Source organism: Nelusetta ayraudi, unplaced genomic scaffold, assembly GCF_046127955.1.
Source record: "Nelusetta ayraudi isolate G7.1 ecotype Tasmania unplaced genomic scaffold, CSIRO-AGI_Nayr_v1 ptg000011l, whole genome shotgun sequence".
NCBI classification, from domain to species: Eukaryota; Metazoa; Chordata; class Actinopteri; order Tetraodontiformes; family Monacanthidae; genus Nelusetta; species Nelusetta ayraudi.
In genome coordinates this window covers 3,223,638-3,251,514 of record NW_027466061.1, presented here as the reverse complement: position 1 = coordinate 3,251,514, position 27,877 = coordinate 3,223,638, and the positions used below count along the sequence as shown (strand labels likewise).

The window sequence follows — 27,877 nt, the reverse complement described above, 5'->3', positions numbered from 1 at the left end:
AGAGTTTGTGAATGTCCGGCCACCGCAGACTGCCTAACCTTGACACACCAAGCTCTCAGTAACAGGCAGAAAAACACAACCAGACTACAACAGAATACTAAAGCTTCTGTTTTTGCGGGTCGTGCTCATAAGATTGTTAGTCACACATACGTCCACGATTTTGTTTTTAAGATTACATTCATCTGGGAGACTTGCGATGGTTGAGATACATAAAATTGGATTTTTTTTTTTGTGTTGTTCTTCTTTACATGTCGATTTGAACTACACAAAAGAAAGATGTATGTTTAAAAAAAAAATACCCTTTTCAATAATCATCGCAGGTAAAAATTATTAACTGGTGTTGCATAAAATGCGAGGGATTGCAGGATAAATGTCAAATATAATAACCTTACCTCAGCAGGTTCTGAAGGAATCAGCGCCGTTACACACTTTAATAATTAAAACAATGCTGATTGGGTGCTGACCTTAAGTCAGTTACCACAGGCAATGAAGTCTGAAGTAATCTAAGAATAACTTCAATTATTTATTGTTTTCTTTAACACTAACCTTGCCAGAATGCCCAAATGAAAAACGCTGACATGCTGCAATATGCTTGACACACCATTATAGCCAGTTGCAGCACATGGAATTGAATCGTGTTCCGTCCCAGCTAAACATTACAGGACAGAACACTGGACCTGCTTTGCCAGATGAAGCTAATGCTGGAGACGTGTTTATTGTCGTAATCAACTGCACTCAGTTGCCATTGCCATTGTCATTAGACCGACGGGTGGAAGTAGCCAGTTCCACGTGAAAAGGATAAAGCTACGTCCCTCTCTCCATCTTTAATCATCGCTCAGCGGTGTCGTGTCATCTTTCCCGTAATTAGTCTGCAGCACGTCATCTCTTTAATGATGGAGAGGCACCTGTGGTATTGTAAGACGCTGGTCTGGAAGAAGCTTCCCACAAAGGCAGACTCTAATGTTGGCTGAAACGGCCCTCTTTGTGGTCTTTCCTGCGGTTCTTTTGATAAATTATTAGAATGCAAAGCAAGTCATTCAATTAATCAGAGAGGTTTCAGTTGAAGGCCCGAAGCAGAATGCAGAATGGCTTTAAAGCTGATGGATGAGAGAGACATAGAGAAAGGATTGGACAGAGGGTTGTATTCTAGTCATTATTTAAATTTGACGTATATTAATTGAACACATGTTCCATTTTATACTGTCCATGACAAAAAATTTAATGGAACTGAAAATACTGCATTTTGTTTTGACCTTTCTAATCTCATCTGCATTGAATCTGTTTTTTTCTGCATCTATTGAAATATGCATCTGTATAACCGCCTGTGTGGATTATTATCATGGTATTGTATGGTTTATAATTGGTCATTAAAGTCTTTGCAGGTTTACTGATCTATGTGGTATTGTATTGCTACTTTCATAGTTTCCAATGATGGTTGAATGTGAAACGAGCACATCACAAATTTAAATGCAATGTTTGAGGAAATTAAAATGATTAAATCAAACCACACAGAGGACTGGTCAGAGTGCATGTTTTTACCATTGTGGTGCATTTCATAAAATATTTTGAATTCTTCTATTTTCTATTTCTTTTCTATTTAATGCCATTCCAAAAAAAAGTATTTCAAAAAATAAAAGTGTCCAAACACAGAACCTTGTGCAACACCGCCAATTTATAGCATTATAGTGACGAATGCACCCTTATGACGCGTAATTCCATTCATTTGCATTTACATTTGTTTTAACTTTTACGGCAGCAAATGTGTAAAGCGTCTTTGAGTTTCTTGAAAAGCGCTATAAAAATAAAATGTATTGTTATCATTATTATTGTTATATAAATGCATGTGGCTCTCAGGTTCAGCAAGAGTGTGGATGTAAGAAGGCTTTCTGTGTTTTCCTTTGTTAGTTTAAAGTTAGTTTTTTCTTTGGGTGCTGCCTGACGGCAGGAACATGTTGATCATCTTTAAAAAAGACAGGCCTTTTATTGATAAACCAAGGCTTTTAAAGGATTGTTGTTAATTGTTTCAAGACACATTAGTGGTCTCCTCCACAGAAGTTGACAGAATGGATTAATGACGGTAAATAGAAGAAAAACATGCGGTACATCTCATGTTGCTGCTCATTCCACAGTCTTTTGTCTGCTCAGTGAAATGCCTTTCTGATCGCAATTCAAGGCGCCGTAAAGGTACGACTTGCTGTGAGGCGTTGCTTAAAGTGCACCTGTTTATATTGTCTTCCTTAAATGCTGAGTAATGGGCTGCGGTGACAGTGAAGACGGCCACCGAATTAAAAGAGACCCTGCCGGTGGAACGCTCCTTCCTCTCTTGCCCGTTTCGACTCAGCGTCGCATGCAAATGGGTTTAATTGCCATGAGGAACTTTCATGTTCAAGTCGAGAGAAGCTAAAAATGGGCTTTATTGCAGGAAGCGTACAAAGGAGTGTATCGCTCCTATCTAAATGCAGCGTTATTAGTTCCTTATCCACTGATAATCTTCAGTGTGAGGATGACGGGCGGCAGCTATTCAGGCAGAACGGCGTGCCTCCCACGCCACTCGCTCACCCCCTCCCCCCAACCACACACACACACACACACACACACCAGCCCCCACCCCACCCCAACTGTGCAAACTGGGAGTTACCGACCAGCTACAGCCAAGAGGCGATTGGTTGTCGAGACGGTGTGTCCACGTGGAGAGCAACTGGTCCCTCCTCCCTTTTTCTCCCTCAACCTATCTCTCCCTTTTCATCCCACCCCCCCTCCCTCACTCCCTCCCTCCCACGGCTTTTGTGGCTGACGGAGACCTGGCTCTGCCGTGGAGACGCTCTCCTTCCCTCAGCATCATCTGGTTCTTCTTCCCTCCCCGCCTCCCATCTGTTTATGTGCGTGCGCACGCGTGTGTTTTATTTATTTATTTATTTTGGCATTATTTTTTTTTTTGTCCTCTTGCCATTGCGCTGCAGTGCACTAATAGGAAGTGCTCTGTCGAGATGGGCAGCAGCTAGAGACAGTTTGGGCTGCTTGTCACTGCTGACAAGACAACATCTGTAGTTATGTTTGCCTCTATCTGGTACGCCAAGAAGCTAGGGAGACGACTTGTGCAGAACAGCCGGAAAGCTAAGATGCTGAAAGACAAGGTGGGTTGTCACTTTGCATGCTTTTCCCGCTTTGGCCAAATGCATGAAGAATGCTGTTTCATGGTTGATCTGCGTCTAGGGACGCGTCTGCTACACCAACACAGCCTCTGATGTAACAATTTGCAGTTTGCTGCGTGGCTTTTGATCGGCGAGATGTTCGTTGGTTGCTCCGCAGCTTCAAGTCGTACTTGTGTTCACCTGTTGATTAATTTCTCTCTGGCTCTCGGCTTTTCAGTCTGGTTATAGATAAGCTGACTTTGCTGAATCACATCTCCAGCCGGCGTGAATACTGAAATAAGAGCATGCAGTTGCAAGATTAAAAAGCCAAGCCTACCTAGTGTGTTGACCCCCGCTTTGTGGACTGGGGAACCACTCAGTAGCTGGACTTATCTCAAGCCATTCACCAGCAGCAGTTCACCTATTCTGACTGCTCTGCCCCTGAGCACCATTCCTCTTCACCCACCCCTAGAACAGTATTTCTCTTGAAGGCAGATAAGAAAATCATCCCCAAGCTTGTTTTTTATGGACACTTTTCATCTACTGTAAATACTGCGGTTAACGCAACATTGAAAAAATAAGGTTATGGCTTTTCACCAAAACTGTGTCTCCCTGAGCTGGGTTTTATGTCCAGATGACATTAGAGTTTGTCTCATTTTTACATATTATTTTATTATAAAGTCTGTATGTGTGTGTATACAGACATTTTTGTACAGTCGTAGTACACTGTCCGTTAATTGCGTGTTTATACTCATCCACATGTCACGCTTTGGTCTGACAGTATTTACATTGCACATACAGGCTGTCCATTGGAATTCTAGTTTGTTTTGAGACTTCTTTCCAAATGTTGATTTTCTACTGATTCAATTGAATTAGCATGACCTGCTAATTCCCCATAGAAATCCCCCATATCAAGCCGATAAGTCTGGTCCTGTTGTCCCATTAATGAAAAAAATAAATAAGGCTTTGTATTTTAGTAACAGGTTTGGTGTCTATGTACCTTTGTCCAATATAATTCATGATAATTGTGCAGTGAGTTTTGTTTTTCAGCGTAGTTTTACACTTCACTACAGTGCTAAGGATCTCAAGTACAGCTTGATAATGTATTTCATGTTAGATCGACATCACTAAAGAGATCCCCAACCATATTATCCCATGAATGCTATGATGGCTCTATTCTCATTTAAAGAGTCCAGAGTGAATCGTTTGATTAAGAAATCTTATGCACAGCAGCAGACAGAGCCTTTGGTACCTTTGCATCAAGTCACCACAAGCGTGTGCTTCACAAACACTTACCACACTGTATTGGGAAAGATTGGCTCTTTTCGCATGCCAGTACGCCTTTGCGAGCGTTCAGTGGGACTGTCATCCACTAGTCGTCACCACTGTGATCGCATGGCTTCCACTGGGAAGTAATTGCAGCATTGGTCCTGCTGATTACACTCCATCCACACACAATCTGTGACCCTGCGGAAGAGTGCTTGCCAAGGCCACGTTCACGTGAACAAAAGGCATCAGGCTGCTTAGCAACAAATTGTGTGTGCGCTCGGGGGGGGGGGGGGGGGGGGTTCGGAGGCTGAGTGCTGCGGCAGAGTGTTTGTATTTCAACTCCAGGAGCGGGCTTGGGGGGGTGGGGGGGGGGGTGGCAGGCTTTAATGGACGTAATGCATTGAGATGATGAATTTGCAAACAAAAGAGGATTAGTAGAAATACTCGTACAGCTGCGCTACACAATTCCTGCGGCCCACCATTCCTCCAGTGCACGCGTTAATGATATTTTTGTAATGACTTCCTCGCTGTGAGGTCGTCCTCCTGCGTATATGATCCTATTTTAGCAGCAACAACAACATGCGTTGCAATATCGCTTACCTGTCTGCATGTCAGTCTGCATTTAGGAACTTGAACTGTGCTGGAACAATTGTGCAGGGTCCAGCGCACACAATGTTGACATGGGCTGACATTTTGTAGGCATTCTAAGTTAGTAGCTGTTTGCTGGAAACATAAATAATATTCTGTCTGTCTTTCTTTCTTTCTGTCTTTCTGTCTTTCTGTCTTTCCAATATAAACCAAACTCTCTCTGGTTCATGAACTGCACCACTGTGTTTCAGAAGAGAATCCCTAGCTTCAACAGTATCGATTTAAAACTGAATTCATTATGGCAGAAAGCCGAAAAGCTGCACTTTCAAGCCATTTTCTGTACAATCTGTACAATGGCTTGTTGTTGCCCAGTCCTCACTGCTGCATCAGTAATATTTCTTTTAGATTCCTTTCCTTTGACAGGGCGACAGATTTCCTGTCCACGCTTATTTTTCTTTTGTGTTTAAAATGCCTCAGCTGTAGCAAAACAAGCCTGTGCAGTGGTGCTTTAAGATCAAATTAGATTAGGAATTAGATAGGAAGCCCTTTTTCAATTACACTCTCGCTGCACCATCCTTTCAACCACATGTCACCCCCACACAGGAAACAGCTTTTATTTATTAATGATCGGAAGAGTCAAATTTTTTACTGAAGATTGATGCTTTTGTACTGGACTCTTACGGCAGATTTATTTTGAAAAATAATCAGCGGCGCAATGCGTGCAAATGAAATTGCCAAGACACTCAAAGGAATGGTTCACGGGTGGGAGTGGACCATTGCTCTCTCACTTGCAATCTTTGTCACACTTTGTGTCATTTAACATTTGGGTAACCAAAGGGCAGCTCAAAGGGCAAAAAAATTGGGAATTGAAGTGCCACATCTAAAATTGGAGCCCTGATATCAGCTTATATCACGGTCAGCGATGTGCGAAGCGGTGCTGGTGAGGTAGGATATGAGTCACCCGCCGCTTTAAAACAAAGGATGTGTTTTGCCTGACTTGCTAAGGCTGCACTATGATGTCTGCCCTAAAAAGTGCTTCAGGCTCATAACTGAAGGGTAAGTCATGAGTAAAGAACCAAAGACCAGACAAATAATGTGGCTCGGGGGAAATTAATGCAGGCCTGCAGTGGGAAATGATGCACTCTCTGCAACCAGGTAGAGGGAGTGTCTGCTGTGGGGGAAATATTTTCTTCACTCTTTATGTCAGTCTGTGACTAACTGCACTATATGCACCCTCAGTAATGTTATTTTCAGAAAATCTTACGTCAAAGCTGAGGATGGACCTACAGTATATCTTAATTGTGTACTTCACTCACATTTTAAACAATCATCAATCTTTTACAATTTTTTTTATTCTATCGGTACGGTATTTGTCTTTATTTGTCTTATTTATCCATTTTGGCTCTATATCAGTTCAAAATCTTAAATAATAATAATAATGATAAGGAGCGGGGATTTTTCTCAAACTGACACCACTGTTCAGCCACGTGGTCGACACATGCTCATTTCTTTGCTAAATATATTCATGTATCATTTCACCATTTGGGCCCAACACCGTCTCTTTCCTCTCGTTTCCTTTCCATGTGCGCGTAGCTGTACCTGGCTCACCACTTCGGATCATCGCTGGCTCTCTGAACGGCACAAATTAATCTGTCCCCACAGCTGTCCTCAGAGCAAGCTCTGCTTTATTTTAGTGGACTTAGCCAGGATCACAGCAACCCTGACAGCTGTTGAATCGCTGTCTGCTGGTAGAGATATAGTGATTACATGCTCGAACCTAAAAAAAAAACAAAAAAAAAAAAAAACAGCAAAGTAGAAGACAAATAAAGAGTTGGGTTTTTTAATAATGTGGAGTCGCAGAAATTAAAATAGGTTGTTTTTATGTAATTTCTGCGGGTAAATTTGTATGATAAGTTTATAAAGGGAAATGTTTCACCTAAATTGAAACTTTGAGAAAAACTTTGAGTAGCTTTAAAACAAAATACTTTTTTGAAAAAAGATGTTCCATGGAGCAGACACTTTATTCCATGAGCAAATTTTCCAAACAGCATCCAGGGGCGTATAACATTATCATACAATGTAGAAATGAGTCACATTCAAGGGCGCCAACTGTGCAAAAACAAAAAGGAGGCAAACTTTCAGTAGAGGCATTTTGATGAAGCCGCAGCAGAACCTGAATCACGCAATCATTTCTCAACCTTTTTTTTAGGTGACTGCACCGCATATAACAAGCAGAACAGACAACTCCATTCCCCTCACGCTGATGTCTCGATTTTAATTAGCTCCTCCGTGCGCACTGGCTTTATTCCTCTCTAAAGCAGCTGATCTGGCTCAGACGAGGTGAATATTCATATTCTCCAGGAAGTCGTGCTAACCGAACCGTTACGCATCCTGCTGCATTTAAACCCTCGCTCTGTCCTCTTCCCTTTTTTTCTATTTTTTTTAAGCAGGCATTTCTGTAATCTGCTGAGAAAAGCTCTTTGTGTAAACAAACTGCTGACACTGCTCGTACAGCTGGGGGAAATCTAATCTTTGAATATAAAGTAGACGACTTTAAGTGTCGTAGCGGTGGCAATTTCGTCGAAAGCCTGAGGAGCTCCTGCGTCCTTGGCACTGTGACACACTGGGACATGTTAACAGTCGGTGTTCCACCAATGTCGTCTCATTTAGAACAGTGCTTCTCAACTGATTGAGTCTCAGGATCCACATTTTTTTTTCCTAATTGTGAAGTCGCAACCCAAATTTATACCACAACACTGGAATTTAATCCACAAAAATAAAACCACTAGCCTAATTTCTGTCATGTCTAGTCAGTTAATTATTGAAATGATTGAATTGAATTGAATTGTGTGTCCTGCTAAATGAATGCCCAATATGATGGGCCATCTCTCTCGGACTAATCAAAACAGCTCCCACTTTTGGGTCGCAACACACTAGTTAAGAAACACTCATTCAGAAACCATCCTGTTCTTATCAAACAGGATACAGTTGATACTGCATTCTCTGCCAGCCTGCTGTTGTGACTTTATTATTTGTTTAAAAAAAAAAGGGTGCAACATATTGTTTGAAATGGGCTTTTCATTTCATTATTCTGCCTTTTTTGTTGTTGTCGCTGTCATTTGCCCACAGTATGCAAAGCTCCTGTACGACTGGCCTTTGGTTTTGTTTGCAGAATGCAAAAGATGAAACCCACTGCGTTCTTCTGTTGTGTTTCACCGTCTGCTCTGGGTCGGGTTGTTATCCATATTTTAATGGACTAATTTACTTTGTCCGGGACCTCTCTTGCGTCCTGTCCCTCCTCTTTCGCTGGCCCTGCGCTCACTCCCTGGCGGTTGTTACCTTTTATGATGCGCTGGTGGCAAAGCAGCCATTTGCTGTACGGGGGAGCCGGCTTCTCTCAATAATGGACGTGTACTCCAGCAGCATGAAAGCCGAGTGGCTTTTCTGAGAGGGCTTGTGTCAAACACCTGGAGGACACAGGGACAAAGACGGTTGGCCCAGTATGATGATGGGCTTTTTGTACTTTTTGTCTTCTGAAATATATTTGCATATAAAGTGATCAACACTGTTTCTTTCTGAAAGAAACAGCATAAAAAACGAGAGACCAAATAATAAAACAATAACTGGTTCAAAACTAAAAATGTGCTTGTTAATAATTTACTTATTATTAACTAAAAATGAAATAATTTACTTATTTTTTACTGGTCCCCTACTTTTCACCCTCTACCTCCTCCCCCGGGCCATATCATCCGACGACATGGACTCAACTTCCACTGTTACGCCGACGACATTCAATTATATATCTCCACCCACTCCATCTCCTCCACCACCATGACCATCGTCACCTCCTGCCTCAACGCAATAAAAACCTGGATGCATCACAACTTCCTCAAACTCAACAGTGATAAATCAGATCTCATAATCATTGGTCCCAAATCCCTCACTAAATCCACCTCTGACATCACCATCAGCATCGACAAATCCCATATAACCCCATCATCACTTGTCCGCAACCTCTGAATCCACCTCGACCGCAACCTCACCTTCGACCACCATATCTCCCAACTTGCCCGCTCCGCCTTCTTTCACCTGAAAAACATCGCCAGACTCCGTCCCTTCCTCACTGCCTCTGCTGCTGAAACCCTCACACATGCCTTCATCACCACCCGACTGGACTACTGCAACAGCCTTTTCTACGGCCGCCCATCCTCCACCCTCAACAAACTTCAATACATCCAGAACTCCGCCGCCAGACTTCTCACCGGTTCCCGCCCCTACGACCACATCACCCCCGTCCTCCACCAAATCCACTGGCTTCCTGTTGCCCACCGTATCCAATTCAAGATCCTCCTCCTCACCTTCTAGTCACTCCACAACGTGGCCCCTCCCTACATGTCTGACCTCATTGTCCGTCACACTCCAAACCGTCCCCTTCGCTCAGCTGATGCAAACCTCCTCTCACCCCTTGCCATAACCAAGCATTTTATTCTTGTGTTACATCTATTTTAATCGTTTTTAATTTTTTAGTCTCTCGCATTGTTTCTATTGTTATTTTACCTGTAAAGCGACTCTGAGCACCTGTAAAAGCACTTTATAAATAAAAAACATTATTATTATCATTATTATTATTATTTTGACTAATGTCAAATTGGCATCACCACATGGTCTCTTCAATGGAACCTTTTTGTTCCTGAATTTGTGCCACCTCTCTGGGCTTCCATGATAAATCAGAAATTAATCAACCATTACATTAGACACTCACTAAATAAACTGTATGTACAGGGATGTCATTTTTACATCTCATTTACATTTTTTCCATCCATCCATTTTCAAGACCCGCTTGTTCCTGAGCTTAGAATAATTGGGTCTTGAAAATGGATGGATGGATTTTCATTTTTTTGTACAGTAAAACAAATCCTCATCCTTCTGTATTCAACATTACAGAAACAAAAAAAATATTTTGTTAATTACCGATGCTGTTCATTTCAGTTGGCTGGTGAGACAATACACTTAGTACACTTAAGTATTGTATGTGTGCGTGCGTGCGGAGGTTTGTGCACGTGCACGTGATGTCTTCGTCTTGCAGCTGCGATTGTTCTCGCATCTACACACCCACCCAGTCCGTTGGAAGACATGCAGAGAGAAAATGAAGTGGACACACGAGAGGCCCGTGCGTGGGAGGAAGGTGGTTTGGGGCTGCGAGCGTGAGAGGAGGCCATTGTTGAGGTCATACATTGCCCAGCGGAAAAAGAAAGAAAAAAAAAACGACTGGCAGCAAAAATCGTGAGGGAAGATAAAGGGTAGACGGGCAGGTAGGCGAAGTGAAAGCCCTCATCTGGCTCCTCTCTGCCCAAACTACTTCCCTTTGATTGCCTCAATCACAGAGGATTGGAGCAAAAGGTTGAAGACACTCCATTCTGAGGATTTTCACTCAGTGTCAAGACAGTGGATGCAATTCACAGCACGTTCTGTTTAAAGAGCCAGTGCCGGTATGGAATGTCATGTCGTGGTTGAGAGATGTTTATATATGTATATATTTATATCTAAAATGGCAAATGAGTTTCAATTTATAAACAAATAATAAGATTGATTCGCAATATGGTGATGTATCATCAACAATCACACTTGTTGTTGGGTTTTTTTTGGTAATCAACGGCTTTAAGATGACTCACTCTCAGTGAGTGAGATGAGAGACGGCGAGAACAGTTTGGACGCTTTTACGATGGCAGTGCTTGTAGTGGCTGTTGTAACCACCTCTGACTTTTGAAAGCTGCAGATGAAGATTGACAACAAAACTTGGCGGGCCATCGTAGGGCTTCCTGAGTTCTTTTTTTTTTTTTTGCACGTTCCCACGTGGAGACAAAACTTCCAGATGCAGATCTCATCCGAGCTGTTTAGGTTGGAGGAATTTGTGCCTCCAGATAATTCACAGTTATCTCTCCTAATCGCTGTATTATGGCCTTGAACAGAATTTTGCCCCATCTCAAATATATATACGCAGTATTTGAGGGCATACGGAGATTGTAACTGGTTGTAACAGCGTTATATGGTCCTATCAACTCCTAAAATCCATCAAATTTAGTTTTGACCAGTTTATTCTGAAAGACGCATCTGTGTGAATCATTGTGATTTGGTTTGGGCTTCTATTTAGATGAAGAACATGAGGCCAGGTTGCAAACCCCCGCTGGTGTTTCTCTCAATTTACCTTTGACTGCAGTGCTGTTATTATTACTCAGTGTTTTTGCTCATAAGAGAGTGTGTGTGTGTGTGTGTGTGTGGATGTGTGTGCGCACGCACCCGCCCACCCGCCCGCCTGCCCGCTTTGGCGCATTTGGCTTGGGCCAGTGTTGCTCCGCCTATATTCCTGACGTGGTCCATTGATCCGACTCTAATCTAGTTTTGGCTTTCTGACAGAGCTTGACTTCCCTCAGGCATTAATTATGGCTCCATGTGATTTATATCAGTGGGCTCCAGCACCATGCACTCTTCCCTGCCTAATCCAATCGGATACACGTCTGTGGCCCAGCCAGCAGCTCTCACCCAATCAGATATATTGAGTATGTGTCGCAAGTGTTTCCCCTCACTTAGAGGCCCCTGGGGCGAAAACACCCATCTGTCCTTAACAGCTCTACGACATCTATTGTTGAATGTAAAGAATGCACACCTAAAAGCAGCTGGCCAAAGGAGTGGAGCGTTCACTTCCAATGGATGTTCGGCAAGTCGGTACCAAAACGGGATATGCTGGTGTCCGGAATTGTTGCTGATCCGTGGATTATCCAACTTCTAAAGATACCTTGGGAAATGACAGAACATTTAACGTCCTCCGGATTCATTTTTTCAATAGACATCTAATGGTCCGTCCATTTGGCCACACATAAGAAGGCTGATCATGAGCTATATAAGGAAGCAACGGTGGGATGGCATGATGAGCAACTCATCCCTGAGATACACTCTCCATGGAGGAAGTGTCCCAAACCTGCTGTCCCCACCGCATTCCGAGGGCCTCGGGACGCTCAAGAAAAGACTGTCCATGGAAGTCCTGCGTGGCTGGGCGCCAGACCTGGGGAGCCTAAGTATGGGGCTCAATCTCAATTTGAGCCCTGTGAAATGGCCCTCACTAGTTACTGTCTGCAAATGGAAGCAGACCCTAACAGACAAGCTGAAGAAGAGGCATAGTGCCGTTGATTCCGAGTCACAGGTTAGAAAACTCAATGGCTGGATTATATTAACATGATTACATAGTCTTAGTGTCTATACTTTCATTGCACACTTTTAATTTGGTTGATTTTTTTGCATGTTTTAGCAGATTTTGCTTAGCAACTCAACTTGCTTCCAGTGCTACGGTGCGATGGGTTTATGTTTTACATGTCAGTTATTTCTATTTCAATTCATAGTGATTTAAATAAAACTATGACAAAGATTCAGCTTCATTACAAAAAAATCTAATTGCATTTTAATGGCATTATCGCGATAATTGAGACGTTAAGATCATTACACTTTATACAGTTGCAGGGTAATTCAAGGCTGTGGTCTCAGTTCTGAGTGATTAATGATTCTAATCTCTAATGAGGTAAAACTGCATTTTAGAGCGACATTGGAGATGGACAAGCAGTTGCACTTACAGTCAAATCCAAACAATTTAGAGTTGCCATTTAGCCGAGTGTGCATGTCTTTAGAGTGTGGGAGGGAGTAGGAGTCTAGTATCCTTGACTAGTGCAGCAGTGAATAATTTAAAAAAAAGTAAAAAAAAAAAAAAAAGGGGGGGGGGGAGTTCTTCAGCCCGCTGAAGAACTCTGGATTTTTGCTTTGTGCTTAAACAAATGCCTTGTTCTTTTCCCCATGGGAAAGGATATCAATAAAGCACCATTGAGGCGCACTCAAAGGCTGGAACCAAATTTGATGAGAACGTATCAGTAACTGCACTTGCAACTAATGAGGTGTTGCTATAATGCAACAGCTATTCATACTTTAATAAGGCCTGTATGACACCAGTAAGATTTCTTTTTTTTATTTCTTCTTCTTTTTGTACTTTTTTTTTACTTTTGGTAGCTCACTTCCGGATATGAGTTGCCCCATTAACTTGCAAGTCACATCAGAGACTTCAACTCCATCACATCCATCCATCACTTTTACAGGCAGAATTTCTCTGCAGCAAAAACACAATGCACTCCAACAGTGTGCATTAGACCACAGGGCCTGTTATTGTAATTAGAATATTTTTGAATAATTACCTTTAAAAATCACATATTTTATGGATTATAGTGACATTCTACATTTAAGTAAAAATATCTGTGAGGGGGGGTAACAAACAAAACATAACTCAGACATACCGCAGCCCAGGATGCTGAATCAAAGTTTTACATAATGTGTTAAGCCTAGATAGTTTGTTGCCAGCCAGTGATATTTCCTGTCTCGAGCTGCAGCAGGAGGGGACAAGTGTGTTTTTGTCTTGGATGGTAGGTTTGGGCGGACACATGGATCAGAGGAGTGAAGCGACAGAGGTCAGAGAGAGTTCGGTTACGAAAGGCTTTTGGCAAAGTTCTTATTGATTCCATCCGCAAACAGGAACCCAGTGAGGGGTTTTCAGAGTGGGCTGACAGGACAGTGCGTTGGAATGAGTTGTAGTTCTCATGTTCTGGAGTTTAGATGATGCAATTAAGAGAGCCGTCACACCACCAATCAATGGCGCGTTTGATAGCTTGGGAAGGTTGTCCAACTTCTTTGGAGGCTCTGCGTGTCTCGCTTTTTATCATCCATGTCACAGTAGAACTCAAGATCAGTGGACAGTGAGTGATTTCCTTTTGCTTTCTTCCTTGAAAGAAAAAATGCAGTACAAATTGTATAAATGGTTCGAACATTCTGAGTCACTTGGAAATTTCTCTGAATACTGAAATTACTACATTTTGAAGACCGGAAAAAAAAACGAATCGGTGATCACGGAGGTCAAGGGCTTGTATTTACCTTAGCGGGAACATCTCACTGCTCTTAAGAAAATAAACAGCACGCTCTTTCAAACATCCAAACATGCAAACACCCAAAAAGCAAGAGATTTCTTAATGACTATTAAAAGCAAAAAGTGGGTGGGTGAGCTATCTTTACCCCTTCTTCATTGTGTGTTTTCGGTGGCATGGACACTAGGCTCAGTTGACACAATCACACACGACAAAATCCTTTCAACTGATAAAGAGCTTTGTTGCAGGAATCGACTTTTTCCCTTTTTTTTCACAATTGATCTTAATGTGATTAAAGATATGGAGGGAGGTCATGGTATGGGGAAAGATAGGTGGGGATTTTGCAGTCTCCTAATAACAAGGAAGACTCTCTGCCAACATCAGTTTCTTTTGAATGGAGGGTGACATTAAAAATGACCAGTGGGGGAGTGTCCCTATAATTAATTATAGTAAAGTAACGAAACCATGACGCCTTACAGTCATGCTGGTGAAGTCCAGAGCTGCGTTCCCTTGCTCTGCTACAAATTTGATTGTGTTGCCTGTGGCACTGCTCGAACATCCAGCCACCAGTCGGCTGCTGCCAGTGGCTCCTGTCCTTGTCGTCGTCGCCGCCGGGATTTGGCTGGCACGGCAACCTGGACGCTGGCAGGCTCCCATGATTCTCATGGTTTCAATCTGGCATTAGGAGGAGGATCTTGACAATACTTCACAGACAAATGTGCGCCCATCTCTTTGATTGTTGGTGTGGCGATCAGATGGAATTGTCTGCTTTCTATCGGAGACTGTTGAAGGCTGCGTCGTGGTGATCAAATCGCCTTTAAATGCAGAGATTCCTTTTTTCAGCATCCTTTCATGCAAAAAGAAGTCAAGCTGCTTTTAAGTGAAATTGATTTTCAGTTCTAAATCAGGAAAACCCAATCTATGTTAGATGAAGAGTTCATTTTTCCAATCCCTCTTTGTTTCTAAGAGGTTTTCATTCAAGACAACACAGCTAACTGGCAGACATTCTGAAGTCCATGTCTGACAGCCTAGTCTATTCGACGGACAAGTACAGTGGTTCGCTGTCTGTGTAACTATGGAAACATACAAGGTTCTTCTTCATGACATCATCACTTGGCCGCTTGTATAGAAGACAATGGACCAAGGCAGCTTTCTTATGCAACACTTTAGCAAAGACGGTGTCTGTCACATCATCTAGTCTGACATCAAACTCAACCGTCTGATGTTAACACACGTCTCCTGTTTTATAGATTCAGTATCAAATGCTGCATCTTAGATGCCAAAAGTTGTTGGGTTTTTTTAAATCAAAATTTAGTCCTGATTGTTAATTAGATTTTTATGCCTCTTTTCAAATATTATATATAATATATTTTTCTTTATGTTATTTTGTTTCAAAATTTGGCATTTGATTTTTGAAGGGAAGGTTTTACAACTGCTGTTTTTCAGTTCATTCCAGGATGTGTCTTAGATAACGCTGTTGGTACACTGTTGTTATGTGAGGTCAAAGCGTTAATCAAAAGGTTTTTTTTCCGTTTCAACGCCTCAAAAGAAAGGGAGGAAGTCTTTGCCGCTCATTGAAAAATAATGCTTTATTTTAGATTCTATTCATTTTAATTTAATGCAGTGTCACATGGGAAGCTGTTCAGCCTGGAGAAGCTAGTCCTTTGCTTTGTTGTTGCCTTTGTTTTTTGATCAAGGGTACATGCAACTTATATTACCCTTTCAGAATGATGTTAACACTATTTACATTTAGTGGATAATTCTAATTAGGAGATTGTAACACTAGGGTATATACAATGAATTAAGCCTTTCTTAAAAGGTTCAAACTCCCATAATGAAACTCCCATAATGATCAAGTAAGGTATTCACTATGAGACTGTCAGTACAGAATGCTGTTTATATTACGGGTGCCTCCAATGTTTCCGTGCTGACAAATGGCTTCATTTCCATTTTGGGGAAGTTCAAAGCAGATTCATCAGCTTCTCTCGAGTCATTCTTTATGATGCCATGAATATTAATTGAGGACGGAGGGTAATTTCTCATATCTAGTGATACCAGGTGCGACCAGCGCATGCAGCTCCTGATGAATATTCGGTGGCTGATACTTGATAGTGATGAGCGCTGAGAGTTGCGCTGGGAGCTCGAGAGCGAGACATTCAAATGATGGGAATGTGCTCAAGGCTTTGGAATTACTCTCAAACTTTGTGGAAACTAGAAGAATATTTATTTTTCTCCTAAGAGATTCTTGGATGCCGCGGAAAGCCAGTTGACTCACTCACAATTAGGACCCTGGCCAGACACGGACGTAAACTGCTGCTGCTGAAATCCGCCCGTGACGCAGTCTGCTGTACGCACATACGCATACACCTGCACAACCCGTCACGCAGCCCGCCTGATAAAGGATTTAACAACATTCAGCCTTGTTGCCTTTCAGCTGGAGTTTAAACAGAAGTCACCAGGCAGCAGCTGATTGGAGAGCTGCTGCACCTCCTCTGAGCACAGACGTGGAAAGTGGCATTGACAAGTTCACTCGCTTTTGGCATGGTAACAAAAAAACAAAAGGGAGAGAGAAGAATTTACCGCCTTTTCACCCTGTTGGTGAAAAGAGCCGAGTTTCCTTCTTAATAATATTCCTTGAGGCTTCTGCTGCTGCTTCAGCTTGAGCTGAACTCCTAGTGTCCCCATGTGGCAAAAAGATGTATTACATAAAGCAGAGTAAACGTCACCGGTGTTTCTATTATTTGAGAGTGGAGTTTTTGGAGTCATAAATATTCTCCAGTTCATCGAGCATAAAAATGTTGTGGTCTATCTATATTCACTATGCGCTTCATGTAATTTAAAAGACATTTCTAGTTGTCAACTGAGCTTCTAGGGGCTTCAAAAACTTCTAATCAAGAGCCTGTCACGGTTCTGTGTTGCGTCGCAATGTTATATGATTTCAAAGTTTCATATTTGCATTGATCAACACATCTGCGATGACAGCTGACAAGTGCAAGACATGCACAAGCTGCCCGCTCTTGCCCTAAGAACGTTATAAGCGGTTCTTTATTGCGCGCATGTGACAGTTGCAGCAGTTAAAAGAAAAGAAATTGCCTCTTTCAAATTACTCGTGTGCAGTTCTGCCCGCTTGCAGAGAAGATTGAGTTCCTGAGCGAGGGGCAAGCTGAGCAAATTTGCTTTGGAATCAAGAGGCGCGCGCTCACAAAATGACCTTTCAGCTTGTGATGGGCTCATCGCAGGTCTGTGTCAAGGGTCAGAAACGTGTCTTGAGTGCAGCGGCAGTGAAATGCAGAGGTGCAGACAGGCACAGGGACAGGCGCACTGTGCAGTGGACAGCACGGCACATTAGCTTGAAGAAGGTAGAAGGTATTGGACGCGAAAATACTTATGCACAACCCAGGGCTTAAGAAAATAGGAATGCTTTGGTGGAATGCAAGAGATGCTGTCTTTAGGACATGTTTTAGCAGTGACCTCACCGTTTAGAGGTGTGGTCTGCTATGCTATTGCATGGCATCAGAAATAGGGGGGAGGAAGAACAACAATGTTGTGTTTTTCTGATGCCTAGACAAAAGGTGTATGGTGGTAGGGTACAAAAGTATTTGGACACCCCATAAATTAATAAATTGCATTGTAATTTGTTCTAGTCCAGTCACCCACAAAGCCACCTTCCTCACATGCACCTTTCCATCCAGGTCAGAACTGGATGTTTCTGCAGGGCAACGTCCCCTGATGCACTTTTTAAATTAATATATAGTTATTTAATTTTCAACTTTTTTTTAAATTGCATTTGCTTGTTCTGATGCAGCCATAAATTCTTACAAATATCTCATGATAATATTTGAGATTGTGTGAAATAAAGGGTGCCTGAAAGTTGTTTATTTCCCACTACCATATAATAATGTGAGGGGAGAGCAGCGAGTGGGTTCTGTTAGCATGCGGTGACACTCCTCGAAAGAGCAGGCTGACATCTCACGCAGAACCCTCTGCAATTAGTGCATGAAATGTGCGTTCACGTGTGTGAAATAAAGAATGACTAAATTCCTCCAGCAGTCCATACACTAGAGAGGAATAACATAAATGCAGTGCTTTTTGTAGTAAGGTAAGCTTCATTCTTTCATTCACTTCACTTATCATTATACTCCTTTGTCCCTGGTACTGTTCCCACTGCTTACTTTTCCACAGCTACTTGAGTCTGAGAGCAGCTCTGACGTTTAGTGGCAGACGTAAGAAATTATTCATTTGAGCTTTGGCAGCGTAGCAGTGTCCTCAGCAGTGTCCTTCAACATAAGGCAAGTGTTTCTGGCAAGTAAAATACCTAAGACTGATAGTCCCTGTGTTGCATCAGCAGTTTCACGGTGCCAAAACTCTCAGAGAAGCTTCATAGGAATACATAGAAACTAGAACATTCACTAAGAGCAGTACTGTCACATTAGACTCAAAGCGGGGAAACATATTTTGTCATTTAATACAATGAGGAAGTGATTGGACAAGTGATTGTAAGATTGTCAGCATGGGTTTCTTTCCGTAGAAGCCTAGGTTGAAATGAAATGAATGAGAAAACATTTTTTTTTTTTTAGACTTGTTGTCAATCTTTGCTCAAGGAAAAGAATAATTAAATAAAAGCTAAATGAAAAGGTCATTAGGGTTAGGAGCATTAGGATCATTAATTCTGTTTGACAGACTTCCAAAATATACCATATACAATATACATGCTTTAGTTCCAAAATTAAAATTGTCAATTAGAGTAATTCAGGAAAGATACGGTTGTTTGGTTGATTCTTTTTCTTTTTTCTTTTTTTCTTTTTTTTTTACAGATTTTGCTTGAAAGGCATTTTTTGAACTTGATATTGACATTTCCTCTCAATTTAGATTGAGACTCTTTTGTTCCCTCGTTTAAAGAGGCTGCTACAGGGGCGGCGGAACAGGATGATGAGGTTTCAGGTTCGAGTGCAGTTTCGAGGTTTAAACGTTTTTGATAAATGTCAATAAAGGTCATGGACTCCGGTGCCCCTCTCTCACCCAAACCCTGCAGATCCCTTTGCCAAACGACGTGTGAAAATCTAAAGGTCGTACTGAATATAGTGGCGGGAGTCCGAATCGACTCAGCTGTTGATCACTCCCTCTTTTTCTCGCGAGTGTGTAAAATTGGGGAGATTTTGAAAAAAAAAAAAAAAAAAAAACGCTGTCATTAGCTCACACTCCCTCTTCCAAGATTGCCAGTGAACTACAGTGGCCTTTGCACATCAAAAAGGATGTCGTCCGCAACAAGTGGGCAAGGTTCCCTGATCCCCTTCCATCACTTAAGTGCTTCTGAGTTTAATGAAACACTGATGACTAAATGTTGTCTGAATGTTGTGTTAAATGTTTAGTAATTTTTAAAAACTATACAATATCATAGTTGATGATGTCTCTCTGGTCAGAACTCAAGTAGCTAGCTGGAGATAAAAGGTTGTCAAGAAGCAAAAAAACAAACAAAAAAACATTATTTTATGCATCTGTATTATCAATGGCGAGCCTCTGATTTCAAAGTCCATTTAATTCACATTACTACATCGTTCAAATGCAAATTGCAGTTCTTTCTGTCTAGTTATCTCCAATATTTCACAACTGTTGCTCTATACTCTTTACTACTCCATCACATCTTTTGCCGAAATCACTGATAAATCTCGATTGACATGCTGGTGTTATTGAAGCGGAACTGAAAGCTTGCTAGCCGTAGTAACCGTCGGGGAGGATAAGGTGAGTTGTAAATATGGGTTATATAATTTCATTCACTCATTTCAGTGAAAGTAAAAACCCTTTGTTCTTTGTATTTGGTTTATTTGTTTATTTTTATTTTATTTTGCATTTTATATCACATGGTGGTGCAAGATGGAGACCCCTTGTTAGCAAGACCCTTGTTATATGTATATATACTGTAAAAGAACCCCTCTGTGGATAGGAAAACCAAACTTTTTATGGGCAGTAGGTTCAGCTTTTGCCAATAAATGTTGCCATATTTTACACACTGTACATTTTTTTTTAACTTAAAACAAGCAAATGTTTGAGATGAATGAGCAAACTTGCGAGCTGGATTGGGAGGAATTGAAAAATGCCAGCAGTGCTCCAGAGCGTCACGTTACAGGATTTTTATTGGCAGCGCGCTGGCACACACACTGCGCCTCAGTTGTGCGTCAGCGCGAGGAGAGCCCTCGTGGTGACACATATGTTTCAGACACCGTGAGGCACACAGCTGCTTGTTTTCTCCGCTCACATCACAGATGATGTTGATGTTGAAGCAGCCGGATGGTTTAGCATCATTTGCTCGGAACCAAAAGCCCCGTGACCCTGATTCCAAGTGACTGAAGAAGTGGGGGAAGGAGGTGAAAGTCAAGAAATGCACTAAATTAATAGGCTTCCATTTGTTGTTGTTGTTGTTGTTGTTGTTGTTGGCCCCAAACACTTTGACTGAATCGCTGTTCAGATCAGCGTTTTGATTTGATTTGATTTTTTGTGTTTTATGGTATTGGGTTTGCTTGAGACGTCTATTGCAAGCTTTGCAAAGCAGGTCTAAAAGAGGATGAACATTTTCATGAGTAAATTGCCTATTATTCTCTTTTTTCCAATTAGTGTCATCTTTGTCAGTCTGGACTCAGGTTAATCATGTTACCGACCGAAGCAAAGCAGACACAGTCTGTCTGTCTTTTTAACCCACTAGGGAGACGTGTCAGTGACGTTTGTGATGTCACAAAGGGCTCATTTTGCATAACCGTGTGGGTTCCGGCTTCAGTTTCACCGGACGCAAACACATTTTTGAAAAAAGACATTGGTGAAGTGTTTTTTTGTTGTTGTTGTTGTTGTTTGCTTGTTTTCTTGCTTCCGTCCACCGCCGGGTCAGAAACAGCTTCATCTGGAGCTTGGTTACTATTTATCTCTCTATCAGTCGCTGACAGCCATCCAGAGACGGTGGTGGGGTTTTGCACCCACCCCCCAAACCCCCACAGTTGCCTCCAGAACTCGGCAGCATGACCCTCTATTTATTTTCTCTCTCTCTCTCTGCCTGGAGGTGCGGATGCTGTCAAGCAGCGCTGCCGCTTGATTCACTTATTGACAGAGGGTTGGCATGCAACTCTCTCTCTCTCTCTCTCTCTCTCTCTCTCTCTCTCTCTCTCTCTCTGTCTCTCTCTCTCCCCCACTTCCCGCTTATCTGCCCCCCCCCACCCCCCCGCGCCTTCGTCACTCGCCCCCTCTCTCCTCCTCCTCCTCTTCCGCCCCCCCGGTCGTCCCCCTTCCTCCCTCTCGCTCACTCACTCACTCTCCGTCTCATCCGATATCTCGCTCTATCTAACTCTCTCTCCTCCCCCTTCCCTCCCTCTCATTTATTGGTCTCCCGCTCGAGCGAGAAGCTTTGACACACACACACACACTGACGCACGCACACAAACCGGAGTCACACTCGCACTTCTTGTAGCATGTTCAGCTACGACCGCCGTCCAGCCGTCCATCCAGCCAGCCAGCCGCTCCATTCATCATCCGTATTTGCGGGAGGCGACTCATCCATCAGGCAGGGCTGCCGAGCCCCCCACTCACCACCGCCACTGCCGCTGCCGCCACCGCTCCTCCTGTTTGACGGCTGTGGCTGCAGAAAGCGCACCGGGAGCGAGAGCAAAGGGAAACTGAAGATTGATTGAAGATTAATAAAAAAAGAAGTGTTCAAGTAAGCGGCAGCAGCAGCAGGAGCAGGAGGAGGAGCAGCATGACTCTTCACCTGAGCAAACAGCAGAGCTGCTGTGCGGAGCTGGAGCGAAGGGCCGACTGCGGGGAGGCACCGTGTTCCTTTGGCTGGCAGCAGCAGCAGCGTAACGGTCACCACCACCAGCACCACCAGCACCAGCAGCAGCAGCAGCAGCAGCAGCAGCAGCAGCGTAACGGTCACCACCACCACCAACAGCAGCAGCAGCAGCAGCAGCGGCACCACTGCCAGCGGCACCACCACCACCACTACGGCTCCATCCCCAGGGGAGCCACCCTCCCCCGCAGGGGCGGCGGTCCCAGGCCGGGCTGGCATTTGGACGGCGCCTCCAGGAGCCCCGGCAGGTTGTCGGCGGTCCGAGCCAAGGGCGGCAGTTGCGACCTGTGGCCCCCTGAATGTGGCTGCACGCAGAGCTGGCAGGAGCCCTATCAGGTATCGCTGGACACCCAGCAGCAGCAGCAGCAGCAGCAGCAGCTGTCATCTCGGGGTATCGGCTACACGGCTTTGGTCAAGTTTTCGGGCCTGATTGTCGGTTGTTTCACTGTTGGTTAGAAAATGTTGGAGCAGCAGAGCGGCCGTTTCAACAGACGTCAGACAGGTTTATGGGCTGCCAGTGCTGCCCGTGTTTACTCTGCCACTGCAGAGGTGTTAAAACACTGTGTGGAAATGGTGAAAACCATTTTTTAGCAGATCAGATTTGACAGGTTGCAACACGTGGAGCAATTCAGTCCAAGCTAAATATATGTTTATGGATATTAAAAATACTTAGTGTTGCTGGTGTCAGAACAGTCTCACAGTAAAAGTTATGTTGCAGTCAAATGCACCGGAGTGATTATGGTTTTACTGCAAATATGTGGTTTAAAAATGTGTTTTATCTTGGGCAGCTTATTTGGATTTTCTAAAACTCATTACATGATGCCACCAGCTCTGAAAATTGTATGTGCTGCTTTTCCCAGGTCTAATCGTCAGCTAAAGATGTTCTTTCCTGGCCATTATCAAGCAATATTCACATTGTGACTTTTCTTCGGGCTAATATCGGGACCCTGTCCTGGATGCAGGCGTGAAACCGAAGCAATTCTCAGAACAAAAACCAGACAAACATTGACCGTAAGGTTTTAAATCCTCTTTCAGCAGTTTGAGGAAGTGGAAATACCCTTGCACGTGTGTGTCCGTGGCAAAGCGATGGTGCCTCCCAACTGTGGATGACATGTGTTGCGTTTGTGTGGCTGAAGCGGAGTGAGACAGAGCAAGGCCAGCGGGAGCTGATGGATGGCAGTTTATCACAAGGTTGAGGGAGATGTAGTCAGTTTGTGTGTGTGTGTGTGTGTGTGTGTGTGTGTGTGTGTGTGTGTGTGTGTGTGTGTGTCTGTCATGCAGCAGTTGATCTATGGTGAACTGTACAGACCCTTTGTTTCCAGTAAAGTTTGCTGTCAGTCTGGCCGACTGGACCGAACCTGGTTCCATGTGTCTTTTTTAACTTGCTAGCGAACAGATTTGCTTTCATGGGCTCATTTTTTTTATCCATCTTTTTCTCTTCCACTGTTGTGAGTCGGGCCGTTAGCTGGTAGCTGGCAGCTGACAGCTTGAACCTCTGACTCTCGCAGACGCAGTCCCCTCGCTCCTCAAGAGCTCCGCTCCCCGAGCCTCTCCCCTCCCGCCAACCCCACTTCCACCTGCCTTGTTGACTATTTTTACGTGAAATGTCAGTGAATTATTGATAGGGGCCCCCACCCCCACCCCCCAACCCCCACCCCCACGCTGTTTTCATGAACGGCCGTACACAGTTCTGGAGCTAAATTATTGACCAAGACCACTAAAAGCAGAGTGCTGGATTGAAGGAACACGCGCAGCTCTCCTTTGTCACATCGGATGCCGCGTCTTTTTATTTTATTTTTTATTTTTCTTGCAGCCTGATGGAAAAAAAAAGTTGCAGCTTTGAGCCTTTTTTTTCACGTGGCTCGAGTGTGGAGGGTCTGAATAGAAAAAAAAACAAAAAAAACAAGCCCCCACAGTTTCCGGGGTTGAACTCACATGTTTGAGTGTTTGCTGGATGATGGTGATGATGAACACGGGAAGCGAGCCATGTAGGAGGGCATCTGGCCTGACAGCAGCGGGGAGATGACCTGATTAGCGCCACAACACCGTATTCTGCTTTTGTTTAGACCGCAACAATGCGCTACGACTACATATTTTTATTCCCTCCCTGCTCACGGCAGGATTATCATTCATAATTTGACATTATTAGACTGTGGCATTATCACCGGTGTGCTTTCGAGCTACATATAGAGCCTCTTAACATATCGAGCGCAGGCTCGGAGGCGTTCACGTGACTATGTTGGGATGCTGGAGTAAGAAGAGAGAGAGAAAAATAAGCTTAAGTGCAGTTAAGCATGTCATCTGTATGTGCACAGTTGAGTGGCCAATACCTCTTGGGGTGTGTGCATGGATTCATGCTGTCAGTGGTTTTCTCATGTTGTGTGTGGTATTAGTTAGCGTTCGGTGTAACGGTTCACAGAAGCATATTTATATTCCAGAGTCGGCGCTGGAATTAGAATTACGAGCGGCGCATAGGAGCAGAAAATCTCCCGTTCTCTGGTGTACGACAAATTCAGTATTTTTGTCACTATATAAAGAGAAATTCAGTGTTCTCTCTCATGGCCCTTCACCCTTTAGGGGACGAGGAACCATATATGGTCGTTTCCATGGGCATATTATTACACTCGGACTGTTTTCTTGCTGCTGGTGACATTTGAAGTCACTCTGTTTCTTGCTTCCATGCTGTGGTTTTGCTGAGGCCCTTTAATGTTCAACATGGATGTGACATTTTGACAAATTCCCGATGACTATTTTCTTAATGGTTGGAAGGAAATTCATTTTACATTTAAAAAGAAATTCTAGTGATACAAGGAACCGTTTATGGTCATTTGTAGGCTTCTGACTTAACCTAAAAATTAAAAACTTTCAAAGTTACTTGGGAAAAATGATCTTGTTATATAACATTTCTAATGTTTCACTCAATGCATTTACATGTGTAGCTTTATCAGATAACTGTCCCTTGTTCCCTAATTAAGGACCCGATCAAAGAACTGTCCTTACTCTACGTGACGTTAGGTGGCGCTGTACTCTCATTTCAACCGGTGGGGATTACAACAAATTGAATCCATTGCCATTCCTTGTCCTTCTACTTTCGTCGGCCCTAAAGACAAGATGGTGATCGCCATGACAACACCGCTCTGCTTATTGCGTCATCTCATTCGACTTCTTGGTTAAAGCCGAGGCCTTGTGCTGAACCGTTCCTGTTCGTATATCCCCACATACACAACAGGAAAAATCAGAGCGCCATCCAATAATCTGGGTCCCTGTCTCCAATTTTGCCAGTTTCCTGTCAGATCAATGAGTTTACATGCATTTCAAAGCTCTGAACATCTCCAGAGCAGGGCAATAACTCAGTTAGTAAAGGGGCGGTGGGTGCGTGAATTTAAATTTCAGTACGTGTGAACGACAATCATGGGCATCAAGCTGGAAGCACCTCAGCCCCTCTCTGTCATTCCTCTCACCAACAACCTGAAAAAGTCACTGGTTTACAGTACAGAACATAGCTGACCAACCGTAATCCTCCTCTTCCGTGCTTGTCCGTGCTGAGTCAACCTCGCCAGGATGTTCACACTTACTCTCACTTTGTTGAATACGCCACAAGACGTTGGTCATTTACATTTACGTAAGACTTCCAGGATCAAGCGGAATGACGTCCAGCACCAAACATGGACAGTGGGGGCTCAGCGGGACATTTTTCCTGTGTGTTGAGAAGACATAGAAATGAGTCTTCTGTCCTACTTGCTGCTTTCTCTCAACAAAGAGAGGCTCTATTGTTTTTGAATCGTTGGGCATGAGGAGCCAGAGCCGTCTTTTGAATCCAATCAAAAAATGATGGGCTAAGCCATCTGCTGCCTGATCACTCACTGGCTGGGTGATCAGCTGAGGGCTCAGCCGATGCAATCGAATCGATGAACAGACTGACAGCTTCGATGGAAGGACTTTCACGTATCAATGATCCCAAATCCCAAAAAGAGAGTCAACAGGTGCTGGCAGCCAAACAGCCGTCTGGGCTGTGGAGGTGGGAGTGGTGACGGCTGACATGGTCGGACAGGCGGAGCTCTGTCTCCTGCTGCTGATGGCTGCACAGGTTGTGCCTGGACCGATGAACAAGCAAACTGTCTCCTCTGTCGGAGCATCGTGTCACTCAGCTGCACAGACGATGCGCCGGCCTCCGAGATCGCACAAAACCGAGTGACTCACACACACACGCACACACTAGGTTCATCCCTGCGGCTCATCGCAACCACTTGATATGCATTAAATTCCCTTTTTTTTATTCTAATTCTTGGTGGGGAGGTGATCAGTCATTTCCTCTGTTTTTTCTTCTTCTTCTACCTGAGGAGGTCGATTCCTCTTGTTGGGGTCCACCAACAAGAAATGGACCCCGACAGTGTCACGTCAAAGAGGGTGGTGTCCGGAGGTTCAGAGGAATCTCCGACGGTCTCCTGGCGCAGACGGGGCACGTTTGTTTCCTCGTCAAATCCAACAGCGAATCCCACGTCGGCTCGGCCGCCACGTGGGAGTGGCCGAGCCGCACGCTGCCTCTCCCTCCCGGGGGTCTCGCTGTAACCCGTCTGCTTGATTTGTCACTCTGCGTCTGCAACGCCGTTCTTGGCCTGCGATCCTGCCCCCTTTTGCGATCACTGACTCATGTGCAATATTTTTGTAGCCATACGAAATCAAATATTAATTAATTATTGCCTTTTTTCCTGATTATTTTATTTTATTTTAATAATTTATATAATGTAAATAAACATAATGTAATTAGTAGTGTAGCATTATGCTCCGTCTGCACCTTTGCCGTACAGCCACTATGTGTTTTTATTAGACTAACTGTATTCTTATACTGACTCAGGGAAACGCACAAGAACTCCAATGTACCCGTTTTAACCTGTTTTTAACTTTTACAAATGGTAATAAATCTCTAATCTACTCTAAACTAATTAGACTTCCTGACCAGCTTCCATCTTACTCTTCCATTAGTGGGACCATTGTGCTTCTTGAACTTGAAACTTGAAACTTTTTATAACGGCTCTATTACAAGACAAGCTGCCATACAAACAGGACAAACAAACTCCACAACAGCAAACGCTTTCGCCAGCATGTTAAAATTTAAAATTGCATATCCAGGCTGTGGCAAACTCACCGCGTCTATTTGTTTGCTACAGATGTTTCCCAACACTCTCCCTTGTTAAAGCCACTCAGCTAGAATAACTGTGTTTTAATCCTCTGTGCGGACGGGGAAGATAGAGAGAGAGAGAGAGAGAGAGAGAGAGAGAGAGAGAGAGAGAGAGATGTGGCCTGGTGTGTTTCCCCCCTGCCCTCCCCCAACCTCTCAGTAAATGGAAACCTGCTAAATTGTTGATGACATGGAGATCGACAAGCTTGTCCCTGGGACGCATTTATGGAAAGTAGGACAGAGCCTGTGTTAAAAGTCTTACCCTTCTCTTCCCCTTCCCCTTCTCTGCTTCTCCAACAGGCCAGCCCGGCCCCCATCATTGTCAACACCGACACGCTGGACTCCGTTCCCTATGTGAGTCTCAGTTTCTTTCACTTTCCCTGCTTCCCAGTTTTCCCGCAGCTGATTCAGGTGTCCTTGAAAGAACCTAAACGGGACGTGTGTGGGAATCAGTCCACTGCCACGTCCCCCTCAGCTCTGCCCCTGACTTTGAGAGTGTGTGTGTGGGGGGGGGGGGTGGAGGGATGCTTTTAGGAAATTCTGATTGTGTAACTTATCCCAGTAATAAGATAAGTGAGGTTACACTGTTGAATTATTGATGATTTGTCATGAATAAAAGAGCGGCACAAGACTCTCCAAAGAACTTTGCCCTTTGTACCTTGTGCAGCATTTAAAACAACAAAAAAAGGGAGAAATGTGACAGATGAATGATTGTGAGGTGCAGCCTATCATGATGTCAGCAGATAATCCATGATCCATAATTAAATAAACAGAGCAGTGTCTGCCTCATTGACGTTGTGCGCCGGCATCTTTACCGTCTTTCATCAGGACAATTTGTTGAAGTTAAAGATGTTAAACAGATGCAAACGTGCACGCGCACGCTCTGTGTGCAACCGCTCGTCTCGTGCGCCTGCCTACTGAGACGCCGCGG

The 27,877-nt window shown here is 43.7% G+C and overlaps 1 protein-coding gene across 21 annotated transcripts in view; it reads left to right on the top strand.

The window, feature by feature from the left end:
- dlg2 (discs, large homolog 2 (Drosophila)) overlaps positions 1 to 27,877 on the top strand; it is a 122,344-nt gene that overhangs the window by 60,979 nt on the left and 33,488 nt on the right. For 19 of the 21 annotated variants that reach the window (XR_012926167.1, XM_076020043.1, XM_076020040.1 and 16 more), the window contains one exon: positions 27,247 to 27,300. Coding sequence is in view for 20 of the 21 variants with exons in the window: in XM_076020043.1 (XP_075876158.1) it covers positions 27,247 to 27,300 (54 nt within the window). In the remaining variant the exon portion in view is untranslated. Of the gene's footprint in view, positions 1 to 2,949; positions 3,135 to 21,350; positions 22,104 to 27,246; positions 27,301 to 27,877 lie in introns of those variants that run through there. The other 2 variants (XM_076020060.1, XM_076020052.1) reach the window with 2 other exon arrangements.